This window comes from Schistocerca serialis, chromosome 11 (genome assembly GCF_023864345.2).
Source record: "Schistocerca serialis cubense isolate TAMUIC-IGC-003099 chromosome 11, iqSchSeri2.2, whole genome shotgun sequence".
NCBI lineage: Eukaryota > Metazoa > Arthropoda > Insecta > Orthoptera > Acrididae > Schistocerca > Schistocerca serialis.
In genome coordinates, this window is record NC_064648.1 from 62,113,833 (window position 1) to 62,131,528 (window position 17,696).

General features: G+C 38.4%; 1 protein-coding gene across 6 annotated transcripts in view; it reads left to right on the top strand.

Moving 5' to 3' along the window:
- The window catches only part of LOC126427289 (zinc finger protein 99-like), a 159,092-nt gene extending 141,630 nt beyond the window's left edge, over positions 1-17,462 (top strand). For 3 of the 6 annotated variants that reach the window (XM_050089572.1, XM_050089573.1, XM_050089574.1), the window contains one exon: positions 13,465-17,461. In XM_050089572.1, coding sequence (XP_049945529.1) covers positions 13,465-15,220 — 1,756 coding nt within the window. In that variant the 3' untranslated portion in view covers positions 15,221-17,461. Of the gene's footprint in view, positions 1-7,298; positions 7,555-13,464 lie in introns of all 6 variants that reach the window. The other 3 variants (XM_050089571.1, XM_050089578.1, XM_050089575.1) reach the window with 3 other exon arrangements.
- Positions 17,463-17,696: the final 234 nt, after the last annotated feature.

The window sequence follows — 17,696 nt, forward strand, 5'->3', positions numbered from 1 at the left end:
TAGGGTCAGTATTGCTTCGTATGTTCAAACATTTCTGTGGAATTCAAACTAATCTTCCCTAAGGTTGGCTTGTACTAGATTTTCTATTTTTTCTGTAAAGAATTCGTGTCAGTATTTTGCAGCTGTGACTTATTAATCTGATGGTTCAGTAATTTTCACACCTGTCAACACCTGCTGTCTTTGAGATTGGAATTTTTATATTTTGCTTAAAATCTGAGGGTATTTCGCCTGTCTCATACATATTTCTCACAGATGGTAGAGCTTTGTCAGGGCTGGCGCTCCCAAGGCTAATGGAATGTTGTCTACTCCCAGGGCCTTGTTTCGACTTAGATCTTTCAGTGCTCTGTCAAATTATTCATGCAGTATCATACCTTTCATCTTCATCTACGTCCTGTTCCATTTCCATAATAATGCGCTCAAGCACATCACCCTTCTATAGGTCCTCTACATACTTTTTCCACTCGTCTGCCTTCCCTTCTTTGCTTAGAACTGGTTTTCCATCTGAGCTCTTGATAATCATACAAGTGGTTCTCCTTTCTCCAAACATCTCTTTATTTTCCTGTAGGCAGTATGTATCTCACCCCCTAGTGATATATGTGCCTACATCTGCACGTTTGTCCTCTAGCCACCCCTGCTTAGCCATTTTGTACTTCCTGTTGATCTAATTTTTGAGACATATGTATTTATTTTTGCCTGCTTCATTTACTGCATTTTTTATTTTCTCCTTTGTCAATTAAATTCAATATCTCTTCTGTTACCCAAGGACTTCTACTAGCCCTCGTCTTTTTACTTACTTGATCCTCTGCTGCCTTCACTATTTCATCTCTCAAAGCTACCCAGCCTTCGACTGCTGTATTTCTTTCCTCTGGTGCTGTCAATCGTTCCCTGATGCTCTCTCTGGAACAACTACATGAAAAAAATCGTAAATTAGTTGCAAACTACGGCTCATTGACCGTGAAGTATGCTGACTAATAGTTCCACGTTCTAGCAACTGGTGGAAATATCGTACTGCAATCAGTCAGAAGGTCAAATGTTTCCTGTATTGACATCAGCATGCTGTTTGAGTGTTGGTGACGTGTTGATTCCTTTTGTGAAGTGATTGTTCGTGTAAGGGGTTAACAGGGTGTGTATGTCCCTGAACAACTGAGAAATCGAGACGAAACCCAAAACTTTTTTCATCTGGGGGAAATTTAGAAGCCCCGGGAGTTTTCAGTATTTCAGGAATTTTTGATTATCTTATTTTTCAGTTAAATTTTTCTAATTTTGATCGGTAAAAACTGATATGCCAAAAAAAAAATTTGCTTTAGCCCGCCACTGCAGAATAAGCAATAAAACATAAACAGGTCATTTCATCTCAAATCAACCAACAGTCCGAAACTGAATATCTCAGATTTGGATGAATTTTTTTTTTTTTTTTTTTCAGGTAATGTACGCACTAACATTAGTTTAAATTTCAAATTTTTCTGACCTTTAGTTTTTGAGTTTCAAGGGTTTAAAAATCAAATAAACCTCTGTTTTTGATCAATCGATGATTGTTTTAAAATGCTGTAGCTCAAAAACTATACAACCTAGAGAGCTCAAACTTGCACCATTGTTTTCTTCTAAAAATTCCCTTCAATTTGACATGTAACATGACTATACTACCGAAATCTGAAAATTTTGAACTTCCAAAAAACTTTTTTTGAAATTTCCAAAATACGTAGCCTCGGATTTTTTTATAAAAATTGTATATGTTGTCCAGTCTGACTAAATGCTTGCAAAACTTCAAGACAGGATCTCAATGGATTCTTGTATAAAGTAATATTTTACTACCACAATACACATTAGTGAGGTGAAAAGCAGACTATTTCTAGGCTATGAATACTAAGGTAGGCCTATGTAATTCTAACAAACTTAAATTATTATGTTAGCCCTTTTATGCAACAGTACTCTCTTATTGTTTGTTAATTCATTAAATGATATTTTAGTGCGAGAATAAAATATATAAAAAATAATAACTTCAGAATCTTAAGATTTTATACCACATTCACTTCTTAGTATAAAAAACGTGAGATTTTCATATAGGGTCAAGGCTCTAGTTTTGGCCACTACCCCACTTACGGCCACCTTGATGTAACAGGTGCAATTTTAAGCTCCTTTGGAATACCAGCCAGTCCTACCATAGATTATAATAAGCAATATGAAATGTGCTATTCAATTGTCTATAGAAACATTTCTTTGTTTGGTCTTGTTTGAAGTCACCATTTAATGAAAAGATCTGTGTTGCAGAAGTTATATCGTGTTTTTCTTTAAGCAACACACAATCTGTTGTTTTTTGTATTCTACATGTTGTCCAAAGCATCAGAAGAAACTTAATGTATTGAGAGGTAAGATTAAGTATTATATTTTCATTTCTTACAAGTTAAATATGATAAAACCTAAAAACATGTCAGTAATGTGGTTGTAAGTGGGGCCTCGACCCTACATTAAAATGTGTACGAAATAATCATAGCAAAAGAACTTGCGAGTGCTCTATATTGTACTGTGTTCTAGTGTTAAGTTGTCAAAGTGATGTGGTATAGAGCGGTGTAGTCGTAGTGTATGCCGTGCCGTGTATGTGGTAATATATCAAACATAAAATACGATTATTTACTATATTTATTTTTTCTAGAATGTTTCATATAAAATAAATGTACTTATTTAAGTTTGTATATATATGTATCTATGTATGAAGGAAAAGATCCCTGCAAACAAAATTGGCTTTTCCAAGTTTTGTGAATTAACAGCAAGGAACTGTATCCTGGCTGGACGAAATGGCACACATACTGTTTGTGTGTGTACCTTACACCAAAACATTAAGCTAATGATGAATGGTGCTAAGATGCAAAATTTTGTTTTGGATGGAGCTAAAACTGATTTGAAATCGTATCATTCCTGCCTAGTCAAGATGATGTGCAATCCACCATCGCAACAATGTTTTATGGATATTTGTAATGAATGTCCTGGTGTCTCTAGACTCTAAGATCTATTGAATGCAAAGTTCACTGACGATATGATTGATGAAGTTATCTACAAAACGTGGGTAACTGTAGATAGGTGTTTGATGGAAACTGTAGTAAAAAGTACTGATGACTTTATGGATGAGTTTTTGGACACTCTAATGAAGGTAAAAACTCATTCATTTATAGCTAGTCAGCAGAAAGAATACTACAGCGAAATCAAGGACAAATTAACTGAAGGCCATGTAGTAGGCAGCTGTGATTTTGCAGAAAACTACTCCTTCGTAGTACAAGATGAAATACACTCCTGCAAATGGAAAAAAGAGCACATTGACACCGGTGTGTCAGACCCACCATACTTGCTCCGGACACTGCGAGAGGGCTGTACAAGCAATGATCACACGCACGGCACAGCGGACACACCAGGAACCGCGGTGTTGGCCGTCGAATGGCGCTAGCTGCGCAGCATTTGTGCACCGCCCCCGTCAGTGTCAGCCAGTTTGCCGTGGCATACGGAGCTCCATCGCAGTCTTTAACACTGGTAGCATGCCGCGACAGCGTGGACGTGAACCGTATGTGCAGTTGACGGACTTTGAGCGAGGGCGTATAGTGGGCATGCGGGAGGCCGGGTGGACGTACCGCCGAATTGCTCAACACGTGGGGTGTGAGGTCTCCACAGTACATCGATGTTGTCGCCAGTGGTCGGCGGAAGGTGCACGTGCCCGTCGACCTGGGACCGGACCGCAGCGACGCACGGATGCACGCCAAGACCATAGGATCCTACACAGTGCCGTAGGGGACCGCACCGCCACTTCGCAGCAAATTAGGGACACTGTTGCTCCTGGGGTATCGGCGAGGACCATTCGCAACCATCTCCATGAAGCTGGGCTACGGTCCCGCACACCGTTAGGCCGTCTTCCGCTCACGCCCCAACATCGTGCAGCCCGCCTCCAGTGGTGTCGCGACAGGCGTGAATGGAGGGACGAATGGAGACGTGTCGTCTTCAGCGATGAGAGTCGCTTTTGCCTTGGTGCCAATGATGGTCGTATGCGTGTTTGACGCCGTGCAGGTGAGCGCCACAATCAGGACTGCATACGACCGAGGCACACAGGGCCAACACCCGGCATCATGGTGTGGGGAGCGATCTCCTACATTGGCCGTACACCACTGGTGATCGTCGAGGGGACACTGAATAGTGCACGGTACATCCAAACCGTCATCGAACCCACCGTTCTACCATTCCTAGACCGGCAAGGGAACTTGCTGTTCCAACAGGATAATGCACGTCCGCATGTATCCCGTGCCACCCAACGTGCTCTAGAAGGTGTAAGTCAACTACCCTGGCCAGCAAGATCTCTGGATCTGTCCCCCATTGAGCATGTTTGGGACTGGATGAAGCGTCGTCTCACGCGGTCTGCACGTCCAGCACTAACGCTGGTCCAACTGAGGCGCCAGGTGGAAATGGCATGGCAAGCCGTTCCACAGGACTACATCCAGCATCTCTACGATCGTCTCCATGGGAGAATAGCAGCCTGCATTGCTGCGAAAGGTGGATATACACTGTACTAGTGCCGACATTGTGCATGCTCTGTTGCCTGTGTCTATGTGCCTGTGGTTCTGTCAGTGTGATCATGTGATGTATCTGACCCCAGGAATGTGTCAATAAAGTTTCCCCTTCCTGGGACAATGAATTCACGGTGTTCTTATTTCAATTTCCAGGAGTGTACAATCATTGCACTGGACTACCACCCAAGCTACACTGCATCTTTTCACCATATATTATAAATGGGAAGGAAAACTAAAACGTCTGCAGTATGTCTTCATATCTGATTGCTTTAAACATAATACAGTCACTTTCTGTATAGTCCAGAAAAAACTGCTAGAAATCATAAAGCAAACCTTGCATTTTGTACTTAAAAAGATTACTTATTTTCTGATGGCAGCACTGCACAACATAAAAATAAGAAAAACTTCCTTAATTTCATTTGCATAAAACTGTTTTTGAAGTTGAGGCAGAGTGCGAGTTCTTTGCAATATCCCATGGCAAGAGTGCATGTGTTGGCCTTGGTGGAACTGTTAAGCAGCTAGCTGCTAAAGCCAGCTTTCAAAGGCCATATGACCAACAAATCTTAACACCCACATTGCTTATATGTATTTGCCATGGAACACACAAAAAACATTGACTTTGAATATTGCACAACAGAGGACTATGAACTGAACTGACCAAAGAATACTTACTTCCTCGTTTTAGTGAATCAAAAGCGATTGTGGGAACACAAAAGTTTCATTCATATAAACCCTCCACAGAGTCAAATTGCTGTCAAGCCTTATCATTTAAGTGTGGATGAGTCTCTTGAATATGTGACAACACTGAACCAAATAACACCGTCACATATGGAAAATATTGCTGCTGGTTTTGTGACAGTAGCATATGACGACTCTTGGTGGCAAGGATGCATTGAAGAAAAATACTATATGTACCAAATAAATTTATTACACCCTAAGGGTCCAGCCCAGTCTTTTTACTATCCACAACCAAGATATATGTTAGATGTCCCAGGAAATACTCTTTTACAAACAGTGAATCCAACAACAGCTACAGGAAGAACCTACACTTTAAGTGCTAAAGAAATGAAGTTGTCTTCTCTTGCTTTGCAAAAATATCTTAATAGATCATAAAAGAAGGTTGTTTAAATTATTTTACACCTACCCTCATTAAACACTAAGTTGTGTAAATACCATGTGTATTAACTTTGTAAATACCAATTAGTATTAGAAACACAGTTCTATCCATGCAAATATCAACAAGTTAATATTTTTCCCAAGTGAAATTACTTGTATGCCAATTTCTAATATAAGGAACTTGTAGTGAATGATTAAAAATAACACTGGCAACCCAAGAAAAAGATAATCTCTGCCAAAATACAACTAAGGTTGAAGGTGAGTGGCTTTATTAAAAATTTTAACTTGTAGCACGTATATTACCAATTAAAATGTGTTCACTTCCTTCTGATTCATACTTGAAACAATCATGAACATTAAGTTAAAACAACACTATATCATTTAATGAATTAACAAACAATAAGAGGGTAATGTTGCATAAAAAGACTAACATAATTTAAGTTTGTTAGGATTTCACCTCAGTAGTGTGTATTGCAGTGGTGAGATATTATTTTATACAAGAACCCATTGAGATCCCATCTTGACATTTTGCATGCATGTAGTCAATTAGATTAGACAACATAATTTTTATAAAAAAGTCTGAGGGTACATATGTTGGAAATTTCAAAAAAATGTTTTTTTTTAATAGCTTAAAATTTTCAGATTTAGGTAGCATAGTCATGTTACATATCGAATTGAAGGGAATTTTCAGAGGAAAACAATGGTGAAAGTTTGAGCTCTCTAGGGTGTATAGTTTTTGAGCTACAGCATTTTAAAACAAATCATCTATTGATCAAAAACAGAGGTTTTTTTGATACTGGCAGAAGTAAAGCTGTTAGGACGGGCTTAGGTAGCTCAGTTGGTAGAGCACTTGCCCGCAAAAGGCAAAGGTCCCGAGTTCGAGTCTCAGTCCGGCACACAGTTTTGAGGAAGTTTCATATCAGCGCACACTCCGCTGCAGAGTGAAAATTCATTCCAGAGGTTTTTTTGATTTTTAACACTTGGAACTCAAAAACTAAAGGTCAGAAAAATTTGAAATTTAAGCTAGTGTACATTACCTGAAAAAAAATCCAAATCTGAGAGGTCATGGTTCAAATCATGTGGTACAATTGGTTGATTTGACATGGAGTGACCCAAACGAGAGAATAATACCAAAATAAAACTTTAGTTGCCAAGAGAAAACGCCATTTACAACAACGAAACACTGCACACACAACCATCTGCCAACAGCATTGTTAAAGACTTTGCAATACTTTGTAACAACAAATTGCTTTCAATACGCCTCATTCCTGGGCCTTGTTTTGATGAATGTGATGTCACAACTGGTTAGTTTTCTAAAACGTCATGGGAAAACTATTGTGAATGTTGGTTTCAGAAGCATTACTATCAAAGTAAATTCCCTTCTGTGCAAAATGATGTCACTTGTGAGAATGGGCGATGATTTTCTTAAATCGCAAAGCATTACACTCTCCTTCAAAACTTAATGCTGAGGACCTGCCACCCAGAAAAATGTAGGGGCCAGAAGACCACCCATTTATGTCATTACTTAAAATTTTGATGCCACACTTGTTTGATATATCTTAAAAAGGTAGCTTGCAAAAAAGTACAAGTTTTGAGTTTAATCTGTCACATTTAATTTAGTTCTTTCATTGATTACAGATTGTGTCATAATGCTGGCAGAAAGTATATTTGTCTTTCAAGGAAAAGTGCGAAGCTCTTCAGTGATTTCGTATGTAACTGGCTTTATTATGGGAAAAGTTGAAGCACTCTACAGAACATGGATTCAGTCATGTAACCCACGAAGTGTCACATGTACAGCAGCGAACTTTTTGAATGTACATGTTGGAAATATTGAGCTGTTGCAATTAAAGCTGGTGCTCTTAGGATCGTGCCTAACCACACACTCAGAAAAACAGTAAATGATTTTTGACAGTCAGTATTGTGTGTGAAAGCGTAGCTTGTCTTGTGGTTTTACTGTGTGTACATTAATTTAAACCATTAACTTTTTCTATTTGTGTGTTTGTGCAGCTTAACATTCATTTTGTTATTAGCAGACTTCATAACATTAACCAATGCTCTGAGTATCTGCTGTCTGTGGCTGGTGAGACCATGTGTCACGAGCTATGCTTGACGAACAAAAGCACGTCACAATCTTGTTTGCTGTGCTTTTCGAGCTACTGTGGTGTAATTGGTGGAATTTGTGTTCATACTTTCGTGATATCTAATGTACATGTTTCCATGCATATAAGATCTTTCAAAAACGCTTTTTTTTCTAGGTTGAGAATCCGAAAGTGCCAGAATGTTCAATACTGGTTTATAAATCCATCACCATTCAAAGGACTGATGAGGTTTCAGCCCCTAGGGAAACAGTATTATCTGTTAAGATGGGAAAATGTACTTTAATCGGGAAAAAAGTCATTCACCCTAAAAACTGTGTTTTTAACAGGGATATTCGGGAAATTTTCTTCTTGTCTGAACATGCATCCTAGTTAAGAAGTTTTAAGTCTTCCATATGTAATGAAGCGGCTATTGAGAAGAAACACTGTGCACTGCTGGTACAGTTGTTTTATCAGAGCAGCAGCAATAGCAGCACACTGCATTGCAGGAATATCCTTGAAATAAATGACAGAGGAGGCCCCATGTCAATAAATGTGCTACAGAGTATGATCAAGAAATTTGAAGAAAGAGGTGAATTTCATGGTGCAGGGAATTGCTCTTAGCTGCAGCCAACCATGCTGCAGATGCCTCAAATTCTGCAGCAAGTGCTAGAGTTGCCAGAGGATCTCTCTCTCTCTCTCTCTCTCTCTCTCTCTCTCTCTCTCTCTCTCTCTCTCTCTCTTCCCTCCCCCTCCCCCTCTCTCTCCTCCCCACCCCCTCTCTCTCCTCCCCCCACCTCTCTCTCCCTCTCCCCCCCACCTCTCTCTCCCCTGGCCAACAGTTCAGAAAATTTTGTGGCACATTCTACATTAGGATCACCGTAAGACTCAAAATGTGCTCCAGAAGAAGCGTCAAGATAGGCTACAACATTGTGATTTTGCTCCTCCTTTTCTGTCATGTAGAAATCAATGACGTGTAGCTGGGGACTATTCTTTGGATGGACAAGGTATATTTTACTCCTCACAGGCCTGTGAATTCACAGAACTGTGCCAAATGGGTTTCTCTCCCAAATGTTGTACAGGAACATCCACTTAGGTGACAGTGGTGCGGTTTCACAAGTGCCCTCATTCTCAGTGTTTTTCTGAGATGATTACACCTTGTGGGCCTGTTAGGTGTACAGAGACATCTGAAGGACCTTGTTATCCAACATGTGATAGCAGCATTTCCAGAGCACAACAGTGTCTGCACCATTATTTTGATGCAAGGTGGGGTGACATGTCAATTGTGAAGCGAAAAATGCTTCATGAAACCTTCAGTATCATCTGCATTATATCTAGGCCTTTTGAAGATAAGTGGTCTTATAGATCCCCTGACCTAAATTCATGCAAGATGTGGCTGTTAGGATATCTCAAAGATTTATCAGTCATGTATGCAGATTCTCCTGATCAGGAAGATATCATATGATGACAATCATTCTGATAACACTGGACATGCTGCAAGCAACTGTTGGCCATGTCATGTTATGGGTACAGCATGTTGCTGGATCAGTAGACCATCTTGAACACATTGTAACTTCTGACCATGTCGTAATAAACATACCAGAACCACTATTATTGTTCGTCTGATCGTTTCTCCCCTTTCCCTGCAGTGACACCACATTCTGACTCTTTATAGCACCGTATTTTCATTTGTTGGGAAAAAGTGAAACAATAAGTTTGAGCATACTCGGTGAGGACATCAATTACTGAACACTCTACAATGTTTAAGCATCCTGTAATGTATAGACCCCATATTGCAGCACATGGGACACCATCGGTTTAATTATAACCACTTGGTACACCTAGTATCGACTTCTTGTTATGAAAGCAGGATGCTGTTTAGACAACTTGACCTTCAGTAAATTCAGAATAAAATCGCTGTGATGTCTTGCAGACATACTATGCAAGTGCTATGATTATTATTTAATAGGGGTTTTTATCTACGGTCTGTTGTTATAATTACAGTGTAATAGTTATGGTGGCTTCTGCCAGTGTCTTGTACAGTATGTGGTGTGTGGCATGTTCATCTCACCATTCAAACCAGCCTAGACAGACTTCAGTTCTGAGAATAAGTGAACCATGCTTCAACATATATTTTGGATGAATGATTTATGAAATTCTGGATGACAGTGATATTAATCAATATTACATGATAGAAATTGTTGATACAAATTCAGAACAGGGACTGGATGATGATGATCAAGATAACAGAGGACATAATCATCATGATTCCTGCTTTTATGGTAGGGGATGCACATTCAAATCCAGAAATGCACAATCCCAACCAATGTTTGTCCAAGGCAATCTAACATTGCTTTGCAGATTCCTGCCCTGTGACTTGTGGTAATGCGTTGCGTAGGAATCCTGATGCTGAACAAGTAATAGGATATACTTTCTCTCCAGGTATTTTAAATGAGATTCACCAGTGATGAAACAAAATCTTGATACTATTAAAATGTTGTCTAGATTATACCTTATTTGCATGCTATTGATGTTTCTGAGATAAAAGCTTTAACAGGCTTGCTTGAATTCACAGCAGTCTCCAAATCTGGCATCAAATACATTGATAATCTTTCGTTAGTAGGGAGAACCAGATGTAATGTTTTTCACAGTACTATAAGAAATGGTTTTTGTTCATAATGACAGCTGTTTGGTTTGAGAATCGAGAGAACAAAGGAAGGAATAAAGTAGAGGTAAGAGCTATAGTGCCATAGTTTTTAACAGATTCATTGTAAACCATCAGCAGTGTTACTCTCCAAACTGTAATATGTGTTGCGGCGTCGCGGTTCTTTCCGTCCCTTTACGACGAACCTGCACCTACCTGTGAACATTGTCTCAGCAGATCATCAGTAGGAAAGCCGAGTGAAACCTACTGTACTTCGACGTGAACCAGGCTGCAATTAAAGTCACTTATCTACGTTTCGGGAGAAACATGAAATGAAAGGTTGGAAATTTTGTCCTCAATTAATATATTCTGAAACTTAGGTGAACCAGTATCACTGCCAAGCCCATGCTAGTCTTAACATAGTCACTGACAATCCCTTTCACTCACGTTAGTAAGTTTATGGTGTTGCATTTCCCGAAAACTTAATAGCTACAAAAATACTAATTGTTTTTTTATTGAGAACGCTCGCCAAATATTAAGTCTGTTGGTACCAAATGCAGTCACAGTTTTCAGCCATCAACCTGCTCAATACGCCACGCGGAATATATGTCTTTTCCCGTCACAAAATTCACTTAAAAATTCCGAAATTTCTACACACACATCGGAATAATTATGCCGTCACTTTCCAACACTTTTGATGTATGAAACACTGCTAGATCCGGCAACTTATCATTTCCATCGGAACTACTACTACTACACACGTCTGATCTCTTTCATGGCTAGGCTTCGACTCCTGTCTAGAATACTCAAAGTCTTCTCTACCAGCAGAGAAAGGCGCGCGATGAATATTGCTTTACTATTGGTCAGTTTATTCAACATCCAATAGCAAAACAACACTCTCCTGCGTCAATCCGCGCTTTTCATCAATAACCAATCGCAAACTAGTAAACCTAACGACAGCACTTTTTACCGACGTAATTATCTAATATGCTGAAGTTTTGTTTATGCACAAAGTTATTTACTATTGTTATTTATACCAGAATTAACTTTCCCTTTACCATAAACTTACTTTACAAATCTATTCTACAAAAATCCCCTTTGTCCATATCCAAATTTCTTCGAAATGTTCCCACACTATATCCTACTACATAACTCGTTAAACAATGATCTTCATATTAACATTAATCCACACTCGCGCATCATTCATACTGCTAAAACACATTTATAACATTTTACATACACAAAAAGACAATAACACTTTATGCAAATACTACAACAGTTTATGAAAAACATTCTATTACTTTAGTGCACTCTACGGCTGATACATAAACTACGTGTGTGTCCAGTCTCGCATCACCATCTGTCACTATCCAGCTCTGAGACACATCTCCCATTTAACTGCACCCAAGGCAGGATCGTTATACGGTACTATGCCTCAGTGTGTTGATAAACTTGTGCACTTCCATCATCACTGTATGAATAGTTCATAGATGTACCTGCCATGAGTACTGCTGTTATGTGAGGTAAAGGTTCAGGTTATGACAGACACCAGGAATCAATACTTATGTAATGCCTAGATTGTGGCCACTAAAAAGAGGTGATAATCAAAATTTATTTATCCTTGAAGTTCTCCAAAAATTGTTTCTTGTTCTTGGTTGTTAATAAAGACTGGCGTAGCTAAAAAATTTTAATTATATGTTCTATTTGTAGTACTTTAAGAAACGTATTTATTTGAAACCTTACTTGCATATTTTTTGGATTTCTTTCTTCATTATTCTGGCGTACACCATGATATCGTTCATGTTAAAAAATAGTATGATCCCAGTTAAGAGTTAAAAACACTCGAAATTTGCCAAATACCATACCAAACTAAAGTATACATCCAACAGAATACAAAACAGTCAAAAGTTACAATCAGAATAGAAGGAAAACACTGGAGCATGCATGCCCTCAGTAGTTTGTAATCTTTCATGCCCAATATGATGAACATACTAGGAACCTGAAAGGCATTACACATTTCTGTTCTGTGGGAAAGGGTATAATTACAGGTGGAATAATGGGACCCAGATACTACAGGGGTAGCTCATGCATTAGCTCTTACCACTGCCACTCAATATGTCAGCCTGCACTGTGTCAAATGGGTGATGTGGCCATTTATACGTGTGTCTTTCAGTCAGTGGTGTTCTGCATTGCCAGTTGACCAGATGTTGGGAACATTAAAAATTTTCAAAAATGGTCACTGCAAAATGTACTGGAAAATAGTTTCCATCTTTCCAGACAGTATTTCTATTTGTGGAAGGCTTCATGTAAGTTGCAGTGCCAAGAACACAATTAGGTTGAAAACATCTGTAATTTGTGTGTCGTTCACATTCATTCATCAGTATGGAAACTTCTTTTTTTTTTTATTTATTGACGTGACATTGATTTTTGTTTGTGAACAGTCATTATCCATCTGATGGACAACAATACTTGATACCCAATAAAAATATTGGAGCTTGCATTAATTCTTGACTCACTGGGAATCAAACTAAGAAGTTCTGTTTTACATGCTGAAATAAATTTATCATTGGTAATTGTACCACTTTCTTTCCAAAGGTGAAAGTGTTCCCAAAACGCACTTACAGAGCTATTATGACAGAAGATGAACACTAAAAAGTGTTGGAATATTATACATACTCATCAATTCTATTGATTAATTCTAAAACACCTTGAACTTAAGAATTTTGAATTAAATATGTAACTGATACATTTTTGATACAGTTAGTATATTGGTGTAGACTGTTAACTTGTAGCACAATATTTTTAAAAGATTGTAATTTAATTGTTATCTAAAAATTCCAAATGAACTCAGCAGAGCCTCACGTTAATCGACATTGAATTTCCTCTGGTTACTTTCTTTTTAAATCGCTTTTACCTCATCAGTTCTTTCCTTCTGCTAGAATATTATGATTTTAAATCACTAACATTTACTAAATATGTTATTTCTTATGCACTTTCAACTTGTGTCCTGCAGTCCTGGACGCTCAAATATGGTTTGTATGTCTCATATATATCAATAATTAACATTCTCCTCCTCACTCTTCAGATTCATTCAGAGTACTGGTGGGAGCTGTGGCATTTCATTAGAAGAAACTCTTCACCATGGACTGCTCAAGGATGAGCTGGAGGTACATAGGGAGAAATCAACACATGAGTGCGGTATTCATGCAGAAGAATTAACTGTGAATGAGGATAGCTCTTTTGGCACCAGATATGATTCTGGTATGAGGGAAAAGGAATTTCCAGTATATAGTTGTAATTTCTGCCTACAAAGCTTTCGTTCAAAATACAGACTCATAATGCATGTGTTTATGCATATTGATGGTGTGCAACCACCTTTGTATGTTTGTAAATGGTGTGGTGAGGTATTTCGCAGTAATGTAAGCTTGAAAAAACATTTGAGAGCGAGTGAGAATTATGAAGTCATAACTGTTGGCAACCATGAAAAATATGGCTGTAGTGATGAGTATCAAAGCAGTATCTTTTTGTATAGTGAGCCAGAAGTTTGTGTTACAGAACAAAATGAGCAGAATTCATATCAGGAAACTTGGAAAGCTTCAAACGAGTCATGTAACACAGATATGGCAAACGATGCAGAGAAAACAGGTGATTATGGAACTTTACCAACAAGTGTTAATGTCAGTGACCGCAATGTTGTACCTACCACAAACAGAACCCACAAATGTGATATGTGTGGCAAATCTTTTACTAGCTCAAATTATCTCAAGGCACACACATTATTTCACACTGGAAAGAAATCTCACAAATGTGATATTTGTGGCAAGTCGTTTGTTTTGTTGGGTACTCTGAAGAGACATTCCTTAATCCACACTGGAGAGAAACCGTACCAATGTGCGATTTGTGGCAAATCCTTTGGTGTGTTGGATACTCTCAAGACCCATTCGTTAATACACACCGGAAACAAACCTCACAACTGCGATATTTGTGGCAAATCCTTTGTTGCGTTGGGTGCTCTCAAGAGGCACGCATTAATTCACACAAGAGTGAAACCTCACAAGTGCGATATTTGTGGCAAATCCTTTACTTTGCTCTGTACTCTCAAGTCACACGCATTAATTCACACTGGAATGAAACCACACAAATGTGAGATTTGTGGCAAGTATTTTGCTACTTTAGCGTATTTCAACCGACACAAATTAATACACGCTGCAAACAGGCCGCACAAATGTGATATTTGTGGCAAATCATTTCCTGTGTGGAGCGCCCTCAAGAAACACACATTAGTTCACAATGGAGAGAAACCTCACAAATGTGATATCTGCGGCAAATCCTTTGCCCTGTCGGCTAATCTAAAGAGCCATGCAGTGGTTCACACTGGAGAAAAACCACACAAATGCGATATCTGTGAGAAATCCTTTTCATTGTTGTGTGCTCTCAAGAGGCACTCATTAATTCACACTGGAAGTAAACCTCACAAATGCAATATTTGTGGCAAGTCCTTTGCTGTGTTGTGGGCTTTCAAGACACACGCATTAATTCACACTGGACAGAAACCACACAAATGTGAGATATGTGGCAAATCTTTTGCCACTTCAGGTTATTTCAACCGCCACAAATTAATACACACTGGAAATAGGCCCTACAAATGTGATATTTGTGACAAATCTTTTGTTATGTTTTGCGACCTCAATAAACATTCAAAGAAACATTCATTAAAACAGTCATTAATTCAAACTGAAAAGAAAACCTACAAATGCGATATATGTGGCAAGTCTTTTGCTAGGCCTTGTAATCTCAACCAGCATTCTATAATACACACGAGAAAGAGGCCCGATAAATGAGGTACCTCTTGCTATGTCAGACGAGCTTTCATTCACGCCAGGAATAGGCCTTACAAATGTGATACTTGAGGCAAATCATTTGCTAGATCAGGTGATTGAAACTTCGGTCACAGATATCATATTTGTGGGGTCAAATGCTGTGTCTTGCTCTCAATTGGGTACTCTCAATACACATGTATAACTTCACATCACAAAGAGGCTACAAGAAAGTGCTAGTTCAAAGAAATCGGTTCCCCTGGCAGGTGCCCTCAATGTCTTTAAAATAACAGATGTAGCAGGAAGACAATACAAGTGTGATGCCCATTAAATAATATTAAAATGTGCTAGAGTTGTGGAAAAAGTGCAGTAATGTGTATTACTGAGTGGTATCAGATAGTGTGACAATATAAAACTCCAGTCTGCAGCCTTAGAAGTGAAGAAACTTTAGTGTGAAATATTGCAGAAAAATAAATCAACTTTGTTTTTGTTGTTAACTCAATTTTTCTTATCAAACTTGAGACAAGAAGTTTGTGAATTGTGATATATTGTTCACCTGTGTCAGTAATTATAAGTACCATGTAGTATTCAGTGTAAGGCCAAGGAGATTTTATGATTTGCTGTTTATTATTAGAAAGATAGTCATCATGTGATACTTGTCGCTCTGCATTAGAGGCACAGTGGCAGCAAAAATATGTTCATTGGACATACTTCACCCAGGCTAGGAAACTCTCTACCAGAGAACGATGATTATGGCAGTTATTTTACTTAGGTATGCTTTCTCAAGAGATTTGCTGCATATGTTACTAATTGTGTACATCCATGTTCTGTTAGTACTACTACTCCATTAATAAATATGTTATAGCAACATACATATGCTGATATACCAAAATCTTATGATCACCTGCTTAATAGTTTGTCAACCTTTAGAACACAATACATCAACAATTCCCCATGATATGGACTTGACAACTCGTTCACACGTTTTTGGAAGTGTTGCATCAGACAGTTATACATAGGTTAATCAGTTTCTGTAAATTTTCACCTTGTAGTTTTTTGGGTGCAGACCTTTCGCCTGATATCACAGATGTATTTCACAGGTTCAGATGAGGCAAATAGCATGGTCGAGACATCAATTTTACCATGCACCACAGACGACTGTGTAGCTATACTGGTCATGTGATATGGACAATTATCCTGCTGGAAGATGCCTGCACTTCGGGAAAGCACATTTGGCATGAAAAAATATATTCAGTTACAGTAAAGGTCACATAGTCTACAGCTGTCGTGATACATTTGATTACTACCAGCTATCCTAAAGGATCCCAGGTGAACGCACCCATAGCATAATGTTGCCTCCATCCTGGCAGTTTTTACATTGACCTACTGTTGAGCCTTGATGATCTGTTGCCCATTCCAATTGCAACTGAAAGTTTTGTTGGATCAGCAGTGTGCACTGAATTGTGTGTTGCAAAATTTGTGTGGCTGCACTACCATTGTTTTCCATCATTATATGTGCCACAGATTGTACCTGTCCATCTTTACAGAGCAGGCAAGCTTCTGAAGAAGTGTGGATGTATTACACCTTTTCATCATGTTGTGGATTTATCACCCTTCAGCCACTTTCCACAGGTGTTCACAACAGTAGCAGACTACCAGCCAACAACTTTCACCTCTTTCAGAGGTTAGTTCCCAGTTGTCATGCCAGAACAACTTGCCTTTTGCTAAAGTCACTTATGTCATTGAGTTTACATGTTCACAACCCATCTCATTGGTAGAATAAATCCTTGTTTATCTCTGATTTGCTGGTTTACTTACTGCATCACATGTCTACAACAAGTGACATTCAGTCTTCTAGTGGACAGTGTACACGACTTTTCCCTCATCAGTGCATCAACATGTCAGAAGCAAAAATGTGTAATCTAACAAATTAATTTTGCTTGGTTGCCATTTACTTCAGTGTGCAATAGGTATATTTTTTTGTGAAATTTTTTTGTTTCATAAAACTCTGTACATGATTCAGAGGTAATATAGATAAGTGTTATGGACCAAAGCTCTCGATTATTTATTCAGCATTTAATACTGTGTAAGCACTACACAGAATGAAATAGGTAAACATTAGATGTTATAGATTGCCATTATTTATATACGTGAGAACAACACTTGGAGATCAGAATGTGATAACTCAATACATGAATATAATCCAAATCAATAATTTTTATTGTAGTGAAGAAATAAATCAAGTGAGCATTCTCTTTGATTGTGTCTTGTGTTATATTTCAAAGATGTTTCCATTGTGGATATTGTTCTTAATTTCTGTAAATAAACATGATATGTTTGGAGTTCTGAGCTTCTGCTTAATTTTTAATTTCAGAATGATTATTTTTATTTCCTCCCTGTTTGTTTTTGGTGAAAGTGGTTTAGTATGTCCCGTCATATCTTTAACAACTCAAGATAGTTGTCATTAACTGACTGGTACTGTTCAGTTTTGCTACTCTTT